The sequence below is a fragment of the Haematobia irritans genome, chromosome 1, assembly GCF_050003625.1.
Source record: "Haematobia irritans isolate KBUSLIRL chromosome 1, ASM5000362v1, whole genome shotgun sequence".
Taxonomy (NCBI): Eukaryota; Metazoa; Arthropoda; class Insecta; order Diptera; family Muscidae; genus Haematobia; species Haematobia irritans.
The window spans coordinates 165342630-165363647 of record NC_134397.1 but is presented as its reverse complement, the minus strand read 5'-3'; the positions used below and the strand labels follow the sequence as shown (position 1 = coordinate 165363647).

The following is a 21018-nucleotide window of genomic DNA, read 5'->3' as shown; positions in this document are numbered from 1 at the left end:
CTTCTACAAAATCTATAGACTCAAAATTTAAGTCGGCTAATGCACTAGGGTGGAACACAATGTTAGTAAAAAACCAGTAAGGAAAGTCTAAAGTCGGGCGGGGCCGACTATATTATACCCTGCACCACTTTGTAGATCTAAATTTTCGATACCATATCACATCCGTCAAATGTGTTGGGGGCTATATATAAAGGTTTGTCCCAAATACATACATTTAAATATCACTCGACCTGGACAGAATTTGATAGACTTCTACAAAATCTATAGACTCAAAATTTAAGTCGGCTAATGCACTAGGGTGGAACACAATGTTAGTAAAAAAAATATGGGAAACGTTTAAATCTGAAGCAATTTTAAGGAAACTTCAAAGAAGTTTATTTATGATTTATCGCTCGATATATATGTATTAGAAGTTTAGGAGAATAAGAGTCATTTTTACAACCTTTCGACTAAGCAATGGCGATTTTACAAGGAAAATGTTGGTATTTTGACCATTTTTGTCGAAATCAGAAAAACATATATATGGAAGCTATATCTAAATCTGAACCGATTTCAACCAAATTTGGCACGCATAGCTACAATGCTAATTCTACTCCCTGTACAAAATTTCAACTAAATCGGAGTTAAAAATTGGCATCTGTGGACATATGAGTGTAAATCGGGCGAAAGCTATATATGGGAGATATATCTAAATCTGAACCGATTTCAACCAAATTTGGCACGCATAGCTACAATGCTAATTCTACTCCCTGTGCAAAATTTCAACTAAATCGGAGTTAAAAATTGGCCTCTGTGGTCATATGAGTGTAGATCGGGTGAAAGCTATATATGGGAGATATATTCAAATCTGAACCGATTTCAACCAAATTTGGCACGCATAGTAACAATGCTAATTCTACTCCCTGTGCAAAATTTCAATTAAATCGGAGTTAAAAATTGGCCTCTGCGGTCATATGAGTGTAAATCGGGCGAAAGGTATATATGGGAGATATATCTAAATCTGAACCGATTTCAACCAAATTTGGCACGCATGGCTACAATGCTAATTCTACTCCCTGTGCAAAATTTCAACTAAATCGGAGTTAAAAATTGGCCTCTGTGGTCATATGAGTGTAAATCGGGCGAAAGCTATATATGGGAGATATATCTAAATCTGAACCGATTTCAACCAAATTTGGCACGCATGGCTACAATGCTAATTCTACTCCCTGTGCAAAATTTCAACTAAATCGGAGTTAAAAATTGGCCTCTGTGGTCATATGAGTGTAAATCGGGCGAAAGCTATATATGGGAGCTATATCTAAATCTGAACCGATTTTTCTGATATTTTGCAAGTTTTTCGAGACTCGTAAAATATTCGGATGTACGGAATTTGAGGAAGATCGGCTGATATACACGCCAATTATGACCAGATCGGTGAAAAATATATATGGCAGCTATATCTAAATCTGAACCGATATTTTCCAAAATCAATAGGGATCGTCTTTGAGCCGAAACAGGACCCTATACCAAATTTTAGGACAATCGGACTAAAACTGCGAGCTGTACTTTGCACACAAAAATACATCAACAGACAGACAGACAGACAGACAGACAGACGGACAGACAGACGGACAGACAGACGGACAGACAGACAGACGGACAGACAGACAGACGGACATCGCTAAATCGACTCAGAATTTAATTCTAAGCCGATCCGTATACTAAAAGGTTGGTCTATAATTACTCCTTCTTGGCGTTACATACAAATGCACAAACTTATTATACCCTGTACCACAGTAGTGGTGAAGGGTATAAATATGGGAAACATTTAAATCTGAAGCAATTTTAAGGAAACTTTGCAAAAGTTTATTTATGATTTATCGCTCGATATATATGTATTAGAAGTTTAGGAAAATTAGAGTCATTTTTGCAACTTTTCGACTAAGCAGTGGCGATTTTACAAGGAAATTGTTGGTATTTTGACCATTTTTGTCGAAATCAGAAAAACATATATATGGGAGCTATATCTAAATCTGAACCGATTTCAACCAAATTTGGCACGCATAGCAACAATGCTAATTATACTCTCTGTGCAAAATTTCAACTAAATCGGAGTTAAAAATTGGCCTCTGTGGTCATATGAGTGTAAATCGGGCGAAACCTATAACCTATCAACCAAATTTGGCACGCATAGCTACAATGCTAATTCTACTCCCTGTGCAAAATTTCAACTAAATCGGAGCAAAAAATTGGCCTCTGTGGTCATATGAGTGTAAATCGGGCGAAAGCTATATATGGGAGATATATCCAAATCTGAACCGATTTCAACCAAATTTGGCACGCATAGTTTCAATGCTAATTCTACTCCCTGTGCAAAATTTCAACTAAATCGGAGTTAAAAATTGGCCTCTGTGGTCATATGAGTGTAAATCGGGCGAAAGCTATATATGGGAGATATATCCAAATCTGAACCGATGTCAACCAAATTTGGCACGCATAGTTACAATGCTAGTTCTACTCCCTGTGCAAAATTTCAACCAAATCGGAGTTAAAAATTGGCCTCTGTGGGCAAATGAGTGTAAATCGGGCGAAAGCTATATATGAGAGCTGTATCTAAATCTGAACCGATTTGCCTGGTATTTTGCAAGTTTTTCGTGACCCATAAAATATTCGGATGTACGGAATTTGAGGAAGATCGGTTGATATACACGCCAATTATGACCAGATCGGCGAAAAATATATATGGCAGCTATATCTAAATCTGAACCGATTTTTCCCAAAATCAATAGGGATCGTCTTTGAGCCGAAACAGGACCCTATACCAAATTTTAGGACAATCGGACTAAAACTGCGAGCTGTACTTTGCACACAAAAATACATCAACAGACAGACAGACAGACAGACAGACGGACAGACAGACGGACAGACAGACGGACATCGCTAAATCGACTCAGAATTTAATTCTAAGCCGATCCGTATACTAAAAGGTTGGTCTATGATTACTCCTTCTTGGCGTTACATACAAATGCACAAACTTATTATACCCTGTACCACAGTAGTGGTGAAGGGTATAAAAATTATAACTAACTCATAATAATTTCCATGAGCTAAAATATACCTAAATTGGCTTTATGAGCAAGCTTTGTTTTGGGAAAAAAGATTATGCAGAATGTCAATTAATATTGAATTTTAAGCTGTATTATCGACATATAACTAAAATGTAAAATATTCTTTAAATGCTTCACAATGCCGTAAAAAGTATCGCCATGCTTCTCTAAACAAAATACGAACAGTCGATAACGCTAGTATTGCCTACTTTTACAGTGTTGATAGATCTATTCATTATTTTCTCGTTTCACCTGTGGTTTGTGGCTAAGATAACATGTGAATATGAGAGCGACATCTATAGGCCAACTCATTCTGTGTATTTTGCTATAAATTGGTGGAGAGCATTATTGGGAGAGAGTAACTAACATTAGTGCAGAAATTTGTGTAGAATAGGGAGAGTAGTCCGCAAAACAATTCGGAATAAATAAAAAAGAGAAAAAAAACTTACCTACACGACGCCATTACATCTTTTGGTGTATGTATTCATTGTTAGCACACTTTAGTTGAAATTCTGTACTATTTAACCGTCGATTACTTTGGGTTTGTTATTAGAATTGACGAATAACACACGAGTAAACGAACACTACGAACACAAATGGATGAAATGTAAATCATCTACCGACTGCGCGACACAAATACACTGCAACACATTAAACTCCGACCGTTTTACGCAAGCTTACAAATCGAACTGACTTAAAGAGTGGTATGGTGTTTTGTGGATACCCAAAAATCATTTTGTTGGGGTAGAAGAGACTAACGGATGTAAATCTCTTCGATCTAATATCAATGGAAACGGAACTTCTCTCTGAAGTAAAACTCTCGTCAGGGTTGCCAAATAATTTTTTTATTATTAATGTATATGGTTAGTTACTCCAAATCAATGACAATACCAAATAAACACAGGATGAGCGTTTTTCAAATGCAACATCTTTTCAGTTTGAGAGTACATATTGTTTTCAGCATAAATTTAACTTGACTTCAAACAGCTCACCTTCAATACATTTTCAAATTGTTTGTGAATTATTTCCAAATCACCAAAATGTTGATGAAATCATTGAAAACGCGTTGAAAATAATTGGAGAAAACTTTGACAAAGCACCATGGGCAAGTCAACGAACAAAACCTGTGGTTTTCAATACTTACTTGTGCAATGAAGTTCTTGGTTGGAAAAATAAAAAAAAAATGGAAAATTTTAGACAAGAACTGAATTGACTCCAAATACAATAATAAGTAAGTCACAATAACAAATTAATTATAACTGAAATTACTTCAAATGCACACAAAATACAATTAAAATTATAATTAAAGTTGAGCTAGCAACGCAATTTGTAAATACAATAACGATTTTAGTAATATTTTGTCAAAATAGCAACCAATGTTATATCAACAAAAATGTTGTTGAACTTAAAAATTTTCTTTAACAACAAATTATTGTAAGTTGAAGAATTATAATAATAAGAATTATTATTATAATTCTTTACGAATTATTATTATTAAAAATTATAATAATAAGTCAAAATATAATGAAGTGAAATGGAAATTTTAAGGAAGTCAGTAAATTCAAATCACTTTGCAGAAAACAAAAATCTTTGGATGCTACGTTCTTGGAAACAGTAAGAAGTTCACCAATGAAACAATGATGTTGGCTTATCGATAAGAAACAGTTTCCAGAAACATTTCAAAATGCAACCAAATTAAAAAATTTACGTCTTTCTATATCAACAACTTCTGGATGAAAATGGACATTACATCGTCAGTGTTGAACTGCGTTCAACATATTTTAATATCATTTCCTCTTTTTCCATATATTTTATACTTTCTAAATTTCCAACATTTTGAATTTAACGGATATATTCACATTTTGTATCTTGAATTGTAATATCTCATCATTTACATTAACTGTGGTAACACTAATAGTAATAATTTCACTCAATGTCACCATCTTAGAAATAAGTTCCAGTAGATAATTTTGTATTTTCTTTTCTTAACTTGATATGTATTGAAAAATTACTTGTGCATCATCACTTGAAGCGGTAAGAAGCCTCGCTGTACTCTGAAAATATACAAAGAACTGAAATCTGATTTTCTTTCTTTTATTTCTTTATTTGCATAATTATTCAACGTTTACATCTGCGGAGATCAAAAAACATTAATACAGTCCATTCGTAGATACCGCATTTGTACATGGTCCTTTCAAACCGTCAAAAGGAACTGATTTTGCAAATAATAATTAAATACGGGGATTACGTCCATCGATTTCTGCAACTCTTTGGGATCACGTCCTAGAAGTTACGTAACGTCAACATCATTGGCATTTATTGGATAAAAGAAAGGTACGTGGAATTTATTATTTTATGAACGGATTTATTGTGTGGAGTTTGGTTTAATTGGAACTTAGCGCGGAAGTACTGGAATTATTTTGAAAGTTTGGTTTTTACATTTAATCGTACCCACGTATTATTGTTAACTCTCTGATCCTATGGTTTGCCAATGTCTGTTACCGCTGGCACATAGTCAAACTGGAATTCTGTTAAGTTCTTTGAAAATAGAACAAAACCTGCTTTTTTACGAAAGCAATAACATTAACAACTGTAAATTAAAAGAAGTTGCTTTACGAGCAACACTAACATTAAAACCCTTACATACTGCCTTTCACAGTCTATACTTACATACTGTCTATGTTGACGGGATTCTCTAATGTTTACATGTATCATATTTAACATACCTACCAGAAATCCCTGCAACATTTGAAATTGTGCGTGTACTTACCTTTGCTACTCTGGCCCAATCGAACTCTCAACATTTTTTTTTTTGCAACATTTCAAAGTACCTACCATACATTTTCAACCCTAACATCATTCTTGACACATTTGCCTTCAATGTTGATCAAACTAAACCATACATGCATTAACATCCACCTTCAACATTAACATTTTTTTTAATCTCAGTCACGCTCTTACATAATTGGTAAAATTCTTCTAAGTTCGCTGATAATCATATGCTTGGTACCATATGACAACATAGACAATACAATTTGTGTTGATACATACCCTATACTCTTAAAATGAAACTCTCTTAAGTGTGCTCAATACACTGATTCGATAAACAAACCAGGCTAAAGTTGACAGCGCAGCTGGGGTTAACGCAGCTGTCACGGTAATGACATTACTCTCTTAATTGGGAGCACATTATACATACCACAGCCATCTCCTTACATATATGTATTGCCTTTTTTGAGTCACGGTTGCCACATACCTGCCACATGGTGGGCACTGATGGATTAGAATTAATTCATAGTTATTTAAATTAGTATGAGCTGGTGGTAAATTATGAACTAGAGGTAAATTATGAGCAAGTGTAATATTCAACTATAGACATTCTTCTAAAATTTTAGTGCAGAAAATAATATAGATTTAAAAAGAATGTCCTGTTCATATTAAAATCCCACAAGTCATTGACCGATAAGGCATCGCTGTTTTTGTCGTGAACGTAGGGAGAGACGTAAAGATGTCAAAAGCCTGGGGATTGTCATTTGAAGTTAGTTTTTGTGGAGTGAACAACTAAAATTGACGATCAAAAAATAAGAAAGATAACAGAAAAAAATATGCACTTGGAACTATAGCTTGTGTACTGGTTTAAATTATAAAGAAAAAAGGAGAGAAATTGGATACATTTAAAGTAAATATTGCATGTGAGCCTGTGGAAGAATTTGCCTGATGATCTGGATTTCCTATTGATGTGGCTGGTTTAGTTAACTCTTGGCATTTCTTTTGCTTGGTGTGCTTGTTAAGAAGGTTGAAGATTGATGGTGGTTTCCTAACGGTGTTTGGCAACATGAAATGAACATTCCAAATTGATGGCGAATTGATAGCATTAACGAGACGTGAGGGGTAACATCATTATATACGTTGGCTATGTGGTGAGTGGATGTTATGTATGTAGGGTTGCCAAAAATATAAATTCATAGAAAAGCGCTTAAACCAAGAATCCAAAGGGTTCAACAATTGCTTACTTTTACCCAGTTACATTAAAATTAAAAAGAAACCCAAAATTATATGGGAAATTCAAGAAAAAACATACCATTGTATTTAACGCTGTAAAAAATATTTTTCAAATATACGAAAAGTCTGTTTTCTTCTCATAAAGACAAGAAACAGGAATATTTAGTTTTTTTCTTCGAATTGTCTAGTGGTCTGGAAAAATTGTTCTAGATCAAAATTTGCTATCTGGTGTATGAGCACGAAAACGTCAGCGAGGAAAACACAGTCAAAAATCAGATAGTGGGACAAATTTGTTGCTTGGTCTCACATTGTTATATATAATTTATTATGAAATAGATGTACCTATGAGTGGAATGGTTAACATATGAAATCTGGAATACTTACCTTCTGAAGAAAAATCACTTATATATGGAAAGCACTGGGAGAAAATATTTTCCTAAGACAATAAATATCTTCCTATAAAGGAATACTTGCCTGTAAAGCAAAGTACGTACCTGAATAGATAGGCACGTATTTTGAAGTAATTGTTTAGTTCGAGTTGAACTTGGAAATTGTGCTCATACTAAAGTTACTTACATAAAATTGAATGAAATTGAATTGAAATTCAACGAAATATATTCCTTGTGATATCCTTGATTATTTTTTGTTTGTTTGTTTGATCGACATGTACGAAGTGCCTCTTCATATGGAAGCAAAATTGAAATAAAAATCAAGGGAAAACCATTTTTTTTTTTTCAAATCATTATACTAACGGCGTGGTGGTTCTTTTTTATTGGGTTTGGGACCAAAATTGGGTTTGCTCTTCATAACAAATTTGACACATACTTGGAATAAAACAAAGGTTTGTTCATTTGGGAGATTTACATAAAAAGCATTGCGAATGAACATTTATTGCAATAATATTAATTATCAACGAGTTTTGTGGTAAAGCTACAGTAAGCTTTTCTGAGTGTATATAAGAATGATTTCCCGCATCTGGAATTGCTAGATTTAAGTAAGACGTAAACGTGAAACCGCAAAAATTGTTGGTCCCAAAAAACGGATAAGCTTCATTGAGTCTAATGTAAAATTAGAAAAATTTGAAAAACTCAGATTGCAAACCATTCGCTAGGAAGTTTAGTGAAACTTTTGGTATAAGTTGGTTGAATACATATTGATACAGATCTGGATTTTCGTACACCGTGATCAAGTTTTGGTTTCACAGGAACGAACTTAATTACATTAATTGATTGGAGCAAAACACACTGAAGAAACTATTGTCGTGGGATCAAAGATTTCATATCTTCCGAATAAGAATGCAAATTTTGCTTGGCATGTAAAACGCATGCCTCTAATATAAAGTTTTTTCCTTGTCCAAAAGTGAATAAACTTTTCAGTGAAGTTTTTTTGTCCTTACAATTACTTAAAAATGTGTATCATAACATGAACGATAAAATTTGTGGTGTAAGGTTAACGTGACTTTAATAATTCAGAAAAAAAACCTTTAAAATTTACAAAATTGTCTTCTAATTTGTTTCCTTTTTGCATCTTGCCTACAAAGCAAAAATTCGTTTAAAAAAATAGGATATGTTTTTCAACACCTTATTTTAAAGACATTTTTTTGCTTGAAACATATCATAATTTCTACTGGAAGTCGAGTCTTAATTTGGAAACTAAAGTTGTCGTTAACTCTTTTTTAGAGGAATTTGATAGCATCTGATGAAAAGAAAGTCTGAAAAAAATGAAAAATTAACATTTGCTTCCTTGAAACAAGTACACAAAACCCAAATTTTAAAAGAGAATTGCGTCTTTAAATATCCTTGATTATCAATCTGGATATTTTGCTGTACTGTAAATTGTTGTGGATATTTTAAACGGAGAAATTTTTTTTATTGTTGTATTTTTATTGTTGCCACCTATCCTATGTGCATTCCACTTATATTTCAACGTTTGATTGTATCCGTCTTATACATTGACGGAATTGAATGTTTATGATTTGGTATTGAGGAATCTGTATCTGAAGATTAATTAGAACTGTACATTTACCTACTGTTATACAGGTTTATTTTACTTTGCGTATACTGCTTCATTTATCAGCGCTGTTGATTTACATTTTGAATGGAATAATTTATCTGCTACTCTCTCTGGTATATCGTGTTAGAATTAAGACGGCTCTTTCGGAGTAGTAAACAAAACACATTCTGGGGCTTGAATGTTAGTCTGAGTGGTATCATACTTCGTTAACATTTTCAAATTTTTAACATTGCTTTGACATTTACGGAAAATTGACCTTGAGGCGATAATACCCACTGAATTTGTCCGATATTTGAATATTCTACTTTTTGATATTTGGGATCAAGAAACTTACTGAAGTACCTTGATATACAGTTGTGGTTGGGAGTCTAAAGGGAAAATTATGTCATCACAGAAGTTCATCTTTTTTTCGGACCAAGTGGTCACCTTCTGCGCCAACTTCGCTGCTATAGATATAACTGAGCATACGCTATCCAGTCTCCAAGTAGATCTGGATGATTTAGATCGTCGTTGGCATTCATTGACTCACGTTTATGAGACTGAGATGACCACTCATGAGGGTCTAAGCAATACGGAAAAGGAATCGATGCATTCCAAATTTAATGAATCTTGCAAGGCGTACAAGACATGCAAAACTTCTATGCTCGATTTAATGGATATTGAGAGAAGAAAAATGGAAGGGTCTCTGCCACTGGCACGAACTGAAAATAAAGCTGCTGATTCTGACAACGGATTTTCTGTGAAACTGCCTCCTTGCGACACTGAACTTTTCAGTGGAGGGTATGATAAATGGCCGGGGTTTAGAGATATGTTCTCAGCCATTTATATTAAGCATCAAAAACTGTCACCTGCCCAAAAACTGTTTCATTTAAGGGCAAAAACAAGGGGTGAAGCTAACCAAATTGTGAGACAATTTGCTCTGACTGATGACAATTTTGGTTTAGCATGGGATGCTCTACGACAGCGCTATGAGAATAAAAGAATTCTCATTAACCACCAATTAAGGAAAATTTTTGAAGCTGATCGGGTTACTTCGGAAAAGGGAAAACCTCTTCGTAATTTACAGTATACGATAAACAACTGTCTTTCGGTACTGAAGACCTATAATATATCGGTTGTTTCCTGGGATCCCATACTAGTTTACTGGGTGTCCTCAAGGTTGCCCGATGAAACGTTAACGGCATGGGAGAATTCGCTTAATGACCACAAGCAGATGCCATCTTGGGAACAACTTGATGATTTTATTTCGAGGCGTCTGAACATGTTGGAATCAATAACTGATATGAGAAAACCATCAAATCCACCAGTCAACTCCCAGAAATCCAACAGTTACTTCACTAAAACTGAAAATAGTTATAAACCTTGCAGGGCTTGTAAACAGAATCATTCACTGCGTACATGCACAAAATTTAAATCGTGGCCTCTCTCACAAAAGAAAAAATTTGTCAATGAGAATAAACTTTGTGAGAACTGTTTGGGGTACGGTCACACTGTTCAGAATTGTCAAAGTGACAATGTGTGCCAGAAATGTCAACAGCAACACCACACTATTTTACATCAGGATTCCAGTAACACTGAGAATCGCAGGGCGACACAACGAAATACTCAATCACATGTCACGAGTTTTCATGTTGAAACTGAATCTAATCATCCGACTACGTCGGCAGCTGTTTATAACGAACCGATTGCTCATGTCCAGACAAACTACACTCGCTCTTCCGAAAGAACTGTTTTACCTACTGCGTTAATTGAGCTGGAACATTTAGGCACAAGATTCATTGTTAGGGTGTTTATTGACCAAGGTTCACAGGAGTCATTTATTTCGGACAGAGTTGTGAACCGACTATTAATTCCTACCAAGAAATCCTTCACGAGGATATCAGGTCTTGGAGGGACAGTACTTGAGAACTCATCGAAAATTTGCCAGGTCATTTTAAGGTCCAGAAAGTCTGACTTTGCGTTACAGACATCCGCGATAGTTAGTTCTAATTTAAGACATTTAATGCCAGCCTCGCCGGCGCACATTTCTGAATGGACGGAATTGAATAAATTAGATTTGGCAGACCCAAACTTTTACAAGCCCGGACCGATTGATATGCTATTAGGGAGTGATGTTTTGCCTTCCATTATTACATCGGGAGTGAAAAAGAATATAGCTGGAAGTTTATTAGCGCAAAATACGGAATTTGGATGGTTAATAAGCGGGCCACCTACTCAACGAGCAGTTTCAACGTTTGCATCATGGGCTACTTCAAATGACACCATAAACGATGATATTAGAAAATTCTGGGAGTTGGAAGAAGTCCCCACATCGAAACTGCTGTCTGAAAGTGATATGTGGTGTGAGAAATTTTACCAAGAGACAACTAGTAGATTATCCAATGGAAAATACATGGTAAGATTACCATTTCGGCAGGACTTACCACCTGAGGTGGCACTAGGACCATCAAGACGATCTGCTATGGGACAGTATCTAAACATGGAAAAATCTTTAGGGAAATCACCTAATCTTTCGTACGAATATACGAATGTATTATCTGAGTATTTAGATCTTGATCATATGGATCCGACTTCATCTACGGAAATTTGTGTCAATTCGCGGTACTGCTCTTTTTATCTACCTCACCATGCGGTTGTCAAACCTGAACGCACTTCTACAAAAGTTAGGGTTGTATTTAATGCCTCGAAAAAAACGTCTACTGGGGTTTCGCTTAACGATATTTTACACACTGGGCCCACATTACAAAACGATTTAATGAACGTAATATTGCGATGGCGTTTTTTTAAATATGTTTTTAATGGTGATATTCAGAAAATGTATCGCCAAATTTATATCCAAGAGGATGATAGGCAATTTCAGAGAATCTTATTTAGAAGGTCTAAAACTGAATCAATTCGAGATTATTGCCTGAAGACTGTCACTTTTGGAGTAAACTGTGCTCCATACCTGGCCATCAGAACTTTGTTGGAACTGAGTGAGGATGGAAAAAACACACATCCTACTGCTTCATCTATTTTAAAAGACCACATTTATGTTGACGATATACTCTCTGGTGGACACTCTATCGCTGAAGCAAAATATTATCTGATACAGCTCATTGATTTACTTAATTCGGCTGGTTTTCCTTTGAAAAAATTAACTTCGAATCATCCTGATGTTTTGGCACAAATGCCCCCCGAAGATCTTCTTAACGAAGACTTGTTGAAATTGGAAGACTGTAGCGAAACAAAAACGCTAGGCATTCGATGGAATGCAATGACTGACGCGTTCCATTATGAAGTCTCCAATATTACTGTACCAACTGCTCCTTTAACGAAAAGGAAAATTCTCTCAATTGTAGCCAAAATTTTTGATCCTGCCGGGTGGTTATCGCCAATTATAGTCGTAGCAAAAATGCTTTTGCAGCAACTGTGGCTGGATGGAACAGACTGGGATGAAGAAGTAAAACCACATTCGTTTGAAAAATGGACTTACTTCATTTCTAATTTCGCTGATATTGGAACCATTAAGATTCCCCGCTGGATACACTTTTCTCCTGACAAACAGGTACAAATTCACGGGTTTTGCGACGCTTCTGAGAAAGCGTATTGCGCATGCATATATATTTGCATACTTTCTGAAAATATTACCTCCAATTTACTTGTGTCAAAGAGCAAAGTTGCTCCTATAAAGACAGTAAGTCTACCCCGGTTGGAATTATGTGGAGCCGCATTACTTTCAAAGTTGTTAAAGTCTGTTCTCTCAAACTTGAATTTCCGTACTACTGGTATATATCTTTGGTCTGATTCTGCTATTACATTAGCTTGGTTGGAGAAACCTCCACATCACTGGAAAACATTTGTTGCCAACAAAGTTTCGGAAATATTAGACAACATAGGGAATGCAACTTGGAGACATGTTCCCACAAATGAGAATCCAGCGGATATTGGTACACGAGGATGTACAGCGTCGGAATTAAAGGCCAATTCGCTATGGTGGAATGGGCCAAAGTGGTTGTCGAAATCATCGGAGTTCTGGCCAAAACCTGTCACATTTAAGGAACCTCATCTTGAACGTAAAGTTTCTACTTTTCATACTGAGAGTCAACAGGTTGATATACTGGATAGATTTTCCTCGTTTAACAGAGCTTTGAGAGTACTATGTTTTGTATATCGGTTTATAAAGAGATGTCGTCGACAAGCCTACTATTCTTTTAATACTGAATATATATCCAAAGATGAAATCCTGTTTGTCAAGTTGAATCTGATACGTTTGGCCCAACGCATTTATTTTACATCTGAATACGAGGCTCTTGAGAACCAATTACCCATTAATTCTAAAAGTAGACTGTTGACACTGAACCCAATTTTAGATGGAGATAAGCTGTTGCGAGTGAATGGTCGTTTGGCAAACTCTGATATGAGTTATAACGAACGACATCCAATCATACTGCCCGAAAAATCTCGTTTCTGCAAACTGTTAATTGAATTTACTCACAAAACCTTACTACACTCTGAACATCAGGTCATGCTTCGCGCTATTCGACAGGAATTTTATATAATACGTCTAAAAAGTGCAATAAGACATTGTATAAGGAATTGTCGTATATGTACAATCTATAAACATCGAATTCGAACCCAGATCATGTCAACATTGCCAACTGAACGTTGTACATTTTCATTGCCTTTCACTAATACTGGCGTCGACTTTGCTGGACCCTTTGAACTTAAGACATCGAGACTCAGAAATGCTAAATTGCAAAAGGGTTACGCGGCAGTTTTCGTATGTCTAGCCACTCGTGCAATTCATTTGGAGGTATGCTCGGAACTAACTTCTGACGCTTTTCTCTCAACGTTTAGTAGATTTGTAGGAAGAAGAGGGCTTCCGAAGAAAATGTTCTCTGATAATGGAACAAACTTCGTAGGTGCCAATAGGACTTTGACTACTGAGTACAAGAATTTTTTAAGGAACGTACAGCCATCTGTTTCTGAAAAATATAATCTGCATGGGTTTTCGTGGCATTTTATTCCGCCTCATGCTCCTCATATGGGAGGACTCTGGGAGGCGGCAGTAAAAAGCATGAAAACACACTTAAAGAAAGTTGCTTCTAATTTGAAATTCACTTTCGAGGAATTTTCCACCTTGCTAATTAGAATTGAAAGTATTCTAAACTCCCGACCACTATCCCCCATCAGCGAAGACCCAACTGAACTGATTCCTCTGACCCCTGGCCATTTATTGAGGGGAGCTGCTTTGATCGCTATCCCCGAGGAGTACTCTGATGATTTGACTTTAGTAAATCGGTGGCAAAGATTAAAAACTTTACAGATCCAATTTGCAAGACGTTGGAAAACTGAATACATTTGCGATCTCCAACGACGATACAAGTGGAAAACTACTCAACAAAATTTGAAAATTGACGACTTTGTCATTGTAAAGGAAGATAATCTTCCCCCTAATGAATGGTGCCTGGGTAGAATTGTGAGGGTATTTCAAGGAGCCGATGCCAATGTTCGAGTAGCTGAGGTACGCACACAGAATGGTTTAATAACGCGCCCCTTAGTAAAACTCTGCATTCTTCCGACTGCTTAAACTTATCTCCACCACTTCCGTTCATATCCTAATAAATTTTACGTTTTTAGCAATATGTCTAGCCACCCCAAGTGCCGTATTTGCCAACAAAGGCATACTTTAAAAGATTGCGCGAAGTTCCAGCAAATGAATGTCCATCAACGTCGTAAGGAAGTAAAGGAGAAAGGCTTTTGCTTCAAGTGCTTATGTTCGTCACACACTCGTGACTGGTGTAGATCCCGCAAGACGTGTCTGGTTTGCAACTACAACCATCACACTATGTTGCATGTCGATAATCACCACGGACAGGCAAAGCTTCGTATAAGCAACCGAGTACCAAAAAAAGGAGTTAAACCAGTCCCCAGAAAACATGATACTCAATCATCAAAATCACGAAAAGTCTCTGTCTCTCGTTGTCCATCTGTCTCACTGCCCTCGCCCAAAGAGAGGTCAAAACCACTGGTACATGAGAGGTTGCACAAAAAACCTAAAAAGCACGTCTTCCTTCCCACTGCGCTAGCAAAAGTTTTGACTCCACACGGCCATCACAAAACAAGACTGATGCTCAACTCTGCCGGATTACAAACGATTATCCTTCGGTCTCTGGTATCTCGCTTAAAACTCAAAACCACTCGCGAAAATGGAGAGGAGTTTTGTGCTATAAGTTTACAATCATACTATGACCCAGCAGCAAAGATCCAAATCTGTGGCGTAGTCAAATCTACATTCAATATAGCTCTTCCTAAATCGACCACAGAAGAAAGATTACAATCGATTTATGAACACTTAACTGATTTGGCTGATCCTCATTTTTGTAAACCAACCAACGTCGAAATCGTAATCGGGAACGACATACTCACGAAGATTCTCCGTGCTGGTCTAACACAAACTTCATCAACAATGCCGATCGCCCAGAGCTCAATTTTTGGTTGGATCATATCTGGGACTTGTTTTTTCTAAATTGCTACACAGCAACGGGGCCGGCATGTTGAACTGCGTTCAACATATTTTAATATCATTTCCTCTTTTTCCATATATTTTATACTTTCTAAATTTCCAACATTTTGAATTTAACGGATATATTCACATTTTGTATCTTGAATTGTAATATCTCATCATTTACATTAACTGTGGTAACACTAATAGTAATAATTTCACTCAATGTCACCATCTTAGAAATAAGTTCCAGTAGATAATTTTGTATTTTCTTTTCTTAACTTGATATGTATTGAAAAATTACTTGTGCATCATCACTTGAAGCGGTAAGAAGCCTCGCTGTACTCTGAAAATATACAAAGAACTGAAATCTGATTTTCTTTCTTTTATTTCTTTATTTGCATAATTATTCAACGTTTACATCTGCGGAGATCAAAAAACATTAATACAGTCCATTCGTAGATACCGCATTTGTACAGTCAGTTTAATTTACAATCCTTTAGCAGTTTAAATTGTTATTTTGTGAATTCCTAATGCTGGAAATTTATTCTAACACGCAGTCCACCACATTCCTTATTTAAAATTGTCCGAATATTAAATAATTTTGATACAGTTTTGAGCTTCATTTAAAGATAATTTTTAAGAGATTTAAAGTTTTGTTCACCAACATTCTAGAGGAAATCGAATTTTCTAGGTAAAAGTGTTGAAAAATAATCAATAAAATCATGTATGGGCCAACCACAGTCAATGCAACATTTGGTATGACACAAGCCAATTTTCGAATTTGGAATCAATCGAATTCGAAGTATTTTGAACTTTTGGAAAATGGAAAAATTGTTCATTATTTTTTGAATGTTGTGTACACCGACAAAAAGTAAACTATTTTATAGGAAGAATAAACTAACTCGTACGAAAATTGAACTTAATTTTGCTACACATTTTGAGATTTCCCCAAAGCGTTGTTAAAACTAGGAAAATTTAATGCCCTGTTGTACTTTTTAACTAACATACAGTTCACGAAATTACACCTTCTAATAGAAGAAAATATTAACTAAAAGATAAAAAGAAAAATTGTATTACTTTTTGCGAAATTTTCCACAGCCTAATGAAATTTTCATTTTTTTTAAGTATGTCTCAAAAATTTTATGAACTAAACCTGAGCATAAAGTTCAATGACCGTACACTATTAGAAAAATATGTTTTTCATATGTTCCGATATAAACAAAATGTGTTTCGGGCACAATTTTTAAACACAATACATTTAAGTACAAACATGTAATGTTCCTAAACTAACACAAAATGTTTGGGACACATATGTTAATATGTTAGAATATATTATGTTTGGGGCATGAATATTTCATAAAAATAATATGTGTGAATGTAAACATATATAAATTTACAAATTTCGAGTAAACATATATATGTTGGGATACTTGATTCAGAGAGCGACAGAGAGAGAGAGTTAGTATAGAGAAAGAAATAGAGATGGAAACCGGGAGGGTTGAATAAAAAGATATCAACATAACACAGCGAGAGAATGAAATGAGAGCAATTTCTGTGAAACCGCTTGTATGTTGTTTCCGAAAACTGTTTCATGATGAGGCCAAAAATTTAATATGCTTAAGTCTAAATATTATTTAATTTGAATATTAGAATGAATATTCGGAACCAAGAGAATAGACATTTGAAAAAAAAACAGCATATTTGTATTACAGAAAAAGATGCGAAGAACTCAAAAATTTCGTGGAAGTGAAAATTATGTGAGGGAATGAGCACAATCTTCTTTGGGGAATTCTTTCAAGCATATACTATTTTTGGACTCAAAATGCTTCCAAACATATAATATGCTCACATAAAACGAACATATTAATGTTTCGACAGTATCCAATAATATATGTGCTTCCTGCAAAATATGTTTGGAACATATGTTAGAGAAGCGATTTTTTTTGAGGGTGTACACATAAGTTCAATATTAACTAAAGCAAAAGAAGATTTTAGTACGATTCCCAAAAATAGTAAGAATGAACTACTGTATGGTTAAAATGGTGATGATTTGGCGCCAATGATTTTCTTCTTTATTTTTAGTTCATTTTTTCTTCTATGAGAGGATGTAATTTCGTGAACTGCAGTTAAAAAGTACAACAGGACATTAAAATTTTCTGGTTTTAACAACGCTTTGTGGAAATCTCAAAATGTGGAGTAAAATGTAGTTCAATTTTCGTGCGAGGTAGTTCATTCTTCCTATAAAATAGTTAACTTTTTTCTGTGTATACTAAATCCATGTACCAAATTTCAGTAGGATCGGATGAAATTTGCTTCTCTTAGAGGATTCGCAAGCCAAATTTGGGGGTCCGTTTATATGGGGGCTATACGTAAAAGTGGACCGATATGGTCCATTTGCAATATCATCCGACCTACATCAATAACAACTACTTGTTCCAAATCGATAGCTTGTTTCGTTCGGAAGTTAGCGTGATTTCAACAGACGGACGGACGGACATGCTTAGATCGACTCTGAATTTCACCACGACCCAGAATATATATACTTTATGGGGTCTTAGAGCAATATTCCGATGTGTTACAAACGGAATGACAAAGTTAATATACCCTCATCCTATGGTGGAGGGTATAATAAGTTAAATTTAGTGTTAGTTTAACTAAGGAAATTTTTTCTGTGTATTGCTCAATTATTTGTTATTATTTTCATTGTTATATTAATAACCAATTTTGTTCAATTAGCGAAAATTGTGTTGACTTATAGAAAAATATGATATATACACCCTCAAAAAAATCGCTTCTCTAACATATGTTCCAAACATATTTTGCAGGAAGCACATATATTATTGGATACTGCCGAAACATTAATATGTTTGTTTTATGTGAACATATTATATGCTATGTTACATTTATATAGCATAGTTTGCAGCGCCCTCGAGCCCATGCAAACATAACATTATTTAAAAGAAACATACATTTGTTGGCCATGTGGAGCAGTGGTTAGCATGTCTGCCTTGCATGCAAAGGGTCGTGGGTTCTATTCCTGGTCCGACCGAACCATTTTTTTTTTTTTTTGTAATTTAGACATTTATACTATATTAAATTTTTATAATGAAACTTCGAAATGTGGGTTATTAAAGATTTACAGTCAGAAAAAGTGCTTGATATAAACGAAATGGCTTTTGAATAAAATATTATTTTTTTATTGCAAAAATCACCCTTATTCCTGAAGTCGCCCCTCGCTCTCGCCGTCACTTTTTGTCGTCTGTCGCTTTTAAGTCGTCTCGTCATTCATTTGGTATTCCTGCGAAGTGACGACGGCGACGACGACGATTACTTTTTGTACCAATTACAATACTCGATAATAAAAGGCCGATATCACTAGAAAACAATCAGCTGATGTGCAAAAAAAAGAATTTTAATTTTTTCGGTTTAAAATAATTTTTATTTCTGACGCAATTCTAAGTCGGAAAATCAAGAAAAAATATTTAATTTGACGCGGAAAAAATGTGGATATATATTCAAGGACAGTTAAAGCTTCCAAAACTACAAAAATGACGACGACACTGAGGTCAATTTGACGACACAAGGATCATCGAGAAAGAAAACAATCAGATGATGTGCAAAACAGAATTTTAATTATTTGCGTTTAAAATGCTGTTTGTTTGTAATCCAATGTTGAAAATGTTGGAAAAAATAAATGATAAATTTGACTCGGGAAATGATATAGATGTCTACATTAGGACAATAACAACATCCGGCATATACAATTGGAACGACGTTGACATTATGTGTCCAAGGATCATTCAAAGTTCGACACAATTGTTACCTAAGTTTGGTGCTAAATAAAATAAATTGGCCTTGAAGGATTTCTATTAAAAATAAATGGAATTGAAAATCAACACGTTTACTTTAATTGTACCATGCTCTTTTCTATGATTTGAAATTGATGACCATAACTGCTATATATACTGATTTTTCCCCATTTTTTTGTAATTGTTGAAGATTAGTCACTACCTTTTACCAATTTCCATTTTTTTACATTTATTTTTCAATTGTTCGATTAATAATGTCTAAAAAACTTCTTCAAAAATTAAACACTAAACTTGTCGCTGGTAAATTTAAAGGCGACAAAAAGCGACGATGTTGGCGACAAAAAGCGACATCAGGAATACCGATTTTCTTCGATAGCAGAGTATATCTACGAACGGAATACCAATTAGTGGCGACTGACGAAAAAGCGACAAAAAGCGACGGCGAGGGCGAGGGCGAGGGCGACTTCAGGAATAAGGGTGAATAACAATTTTATAACAAAAAACTGTTTTTGGTATAAAAGTTTGAAATTTTGGAAGAAAATCAAAAACTCTAACAAAAGAAGAGTATAAACATTCATAAATAATTTTATAATGTGCACATAAATTTATTTAAGCGTGAACCGCTTTTTACTAGCATTTAACACCATTTTAAATGCCTTTAAAACTTATCGTGTTTTGTACTTAATTTTAATTTTGCCTTTAAGGCCGTTAAAAAATGTGTGTCCATAATGCCAAAATGATAAACAAAACACTTGTCCACACATACATAAAATTCTCCTCTCAAGGCGAAAACACATGCTGTTTTTTTCAAATCTCTATGCTCTTTGTTCCGAATGTCTATTCTCTTTACTCCGAATACTAATTCTAATATTCAAATTAAATAATATTTAGACTTAAGCATATCAAATTTTTGGCCTTATCATAAATCAGTTCTCCGAAACAACATACAACCGTTTCACAGAAATTGTAAACATATATATGTTTACTCGAAATTTGTAAATTTATATATGTTTACATTCACACATATTATTTTTATGAAACATTCATGCCCCAAACATAATATATTTTAACATATTAACATATGTGTCCAAACATTTAGTGTTAGTTTAGGAAGATTACATGTTGGCACTTAAATATATTGTGTTTAAAAATTGTGCTCGAAACACATTTTGTTTATATCGGAACATATGAAAAAACATATTTTTGTAACAGTGTATTTGCTGCTGCATAAGGTTCAATAAGTCAAAAATGGGGATCGGCTTATACACGGACAGAAAATCCTTTCAACTACTGTGGTGTAGGGTATACAAGTGTGTACATTTGTGATCATCATAGAATTAAATTCTGAGTCGATTTATGTATTTAAATATATCTCCAATATATATGTTTCGTCCGATATTGCACACAGACCTCGAGCTCGTTTTTATCAATAATTTATTAATTGCAAGACACAAAGAAATATTTGTTATCTTCAATCACGAAATGAATTGATTATATATTATATATTGATCGTTTTGGTTCCCATATAAACCGACCTCCCCATTTGAGGTCTTGGGCTTCTAGAATCCGTAGTTTTTATCCAATTTGCTTAAAATTGGAAATCTAGAGGTATTTT

At 34.8% G+C, this 21018-nt stretch overlaps 2 protein-coding genes across 2 annotated transcripts; both read left to right on the top strand.

The window, feature by feature from the left end:
* The first annotated feature begins 4892 nt into the window (after nt 1-4892).
* LOC142242887 (uncharacterized) lies at nt 4893-15966 on the top strand. The gene is made up of 2 exons (XM_075314387.1): nt 4893-5423; nt 14727-15966. The coding sequence occupies exon 2, from the start codon at nt 14731-14733 to the stop codon at nt 15613-15615; it is 885 nt and encodes a 294-aa protein (XP_075170502.1). The 5' UTR covers nt 4893-5423; nt 14727-14730; the 3' UTR covers nt 15616-15966.
* LOC142233009 (uncharacterized) lies at nt 9487-14676 on the top strand. Its single transcript, XM_075303773.1, has one exon. It carries the CDS (start codon nt 9487-9489, stop codon nt 14674-14676), a length of 5190 nt encoding a protein of 1729 aa, XP_075159888.1.
* Nucleotides 15967-21018: the final 5052 nt, after the last annotated feature.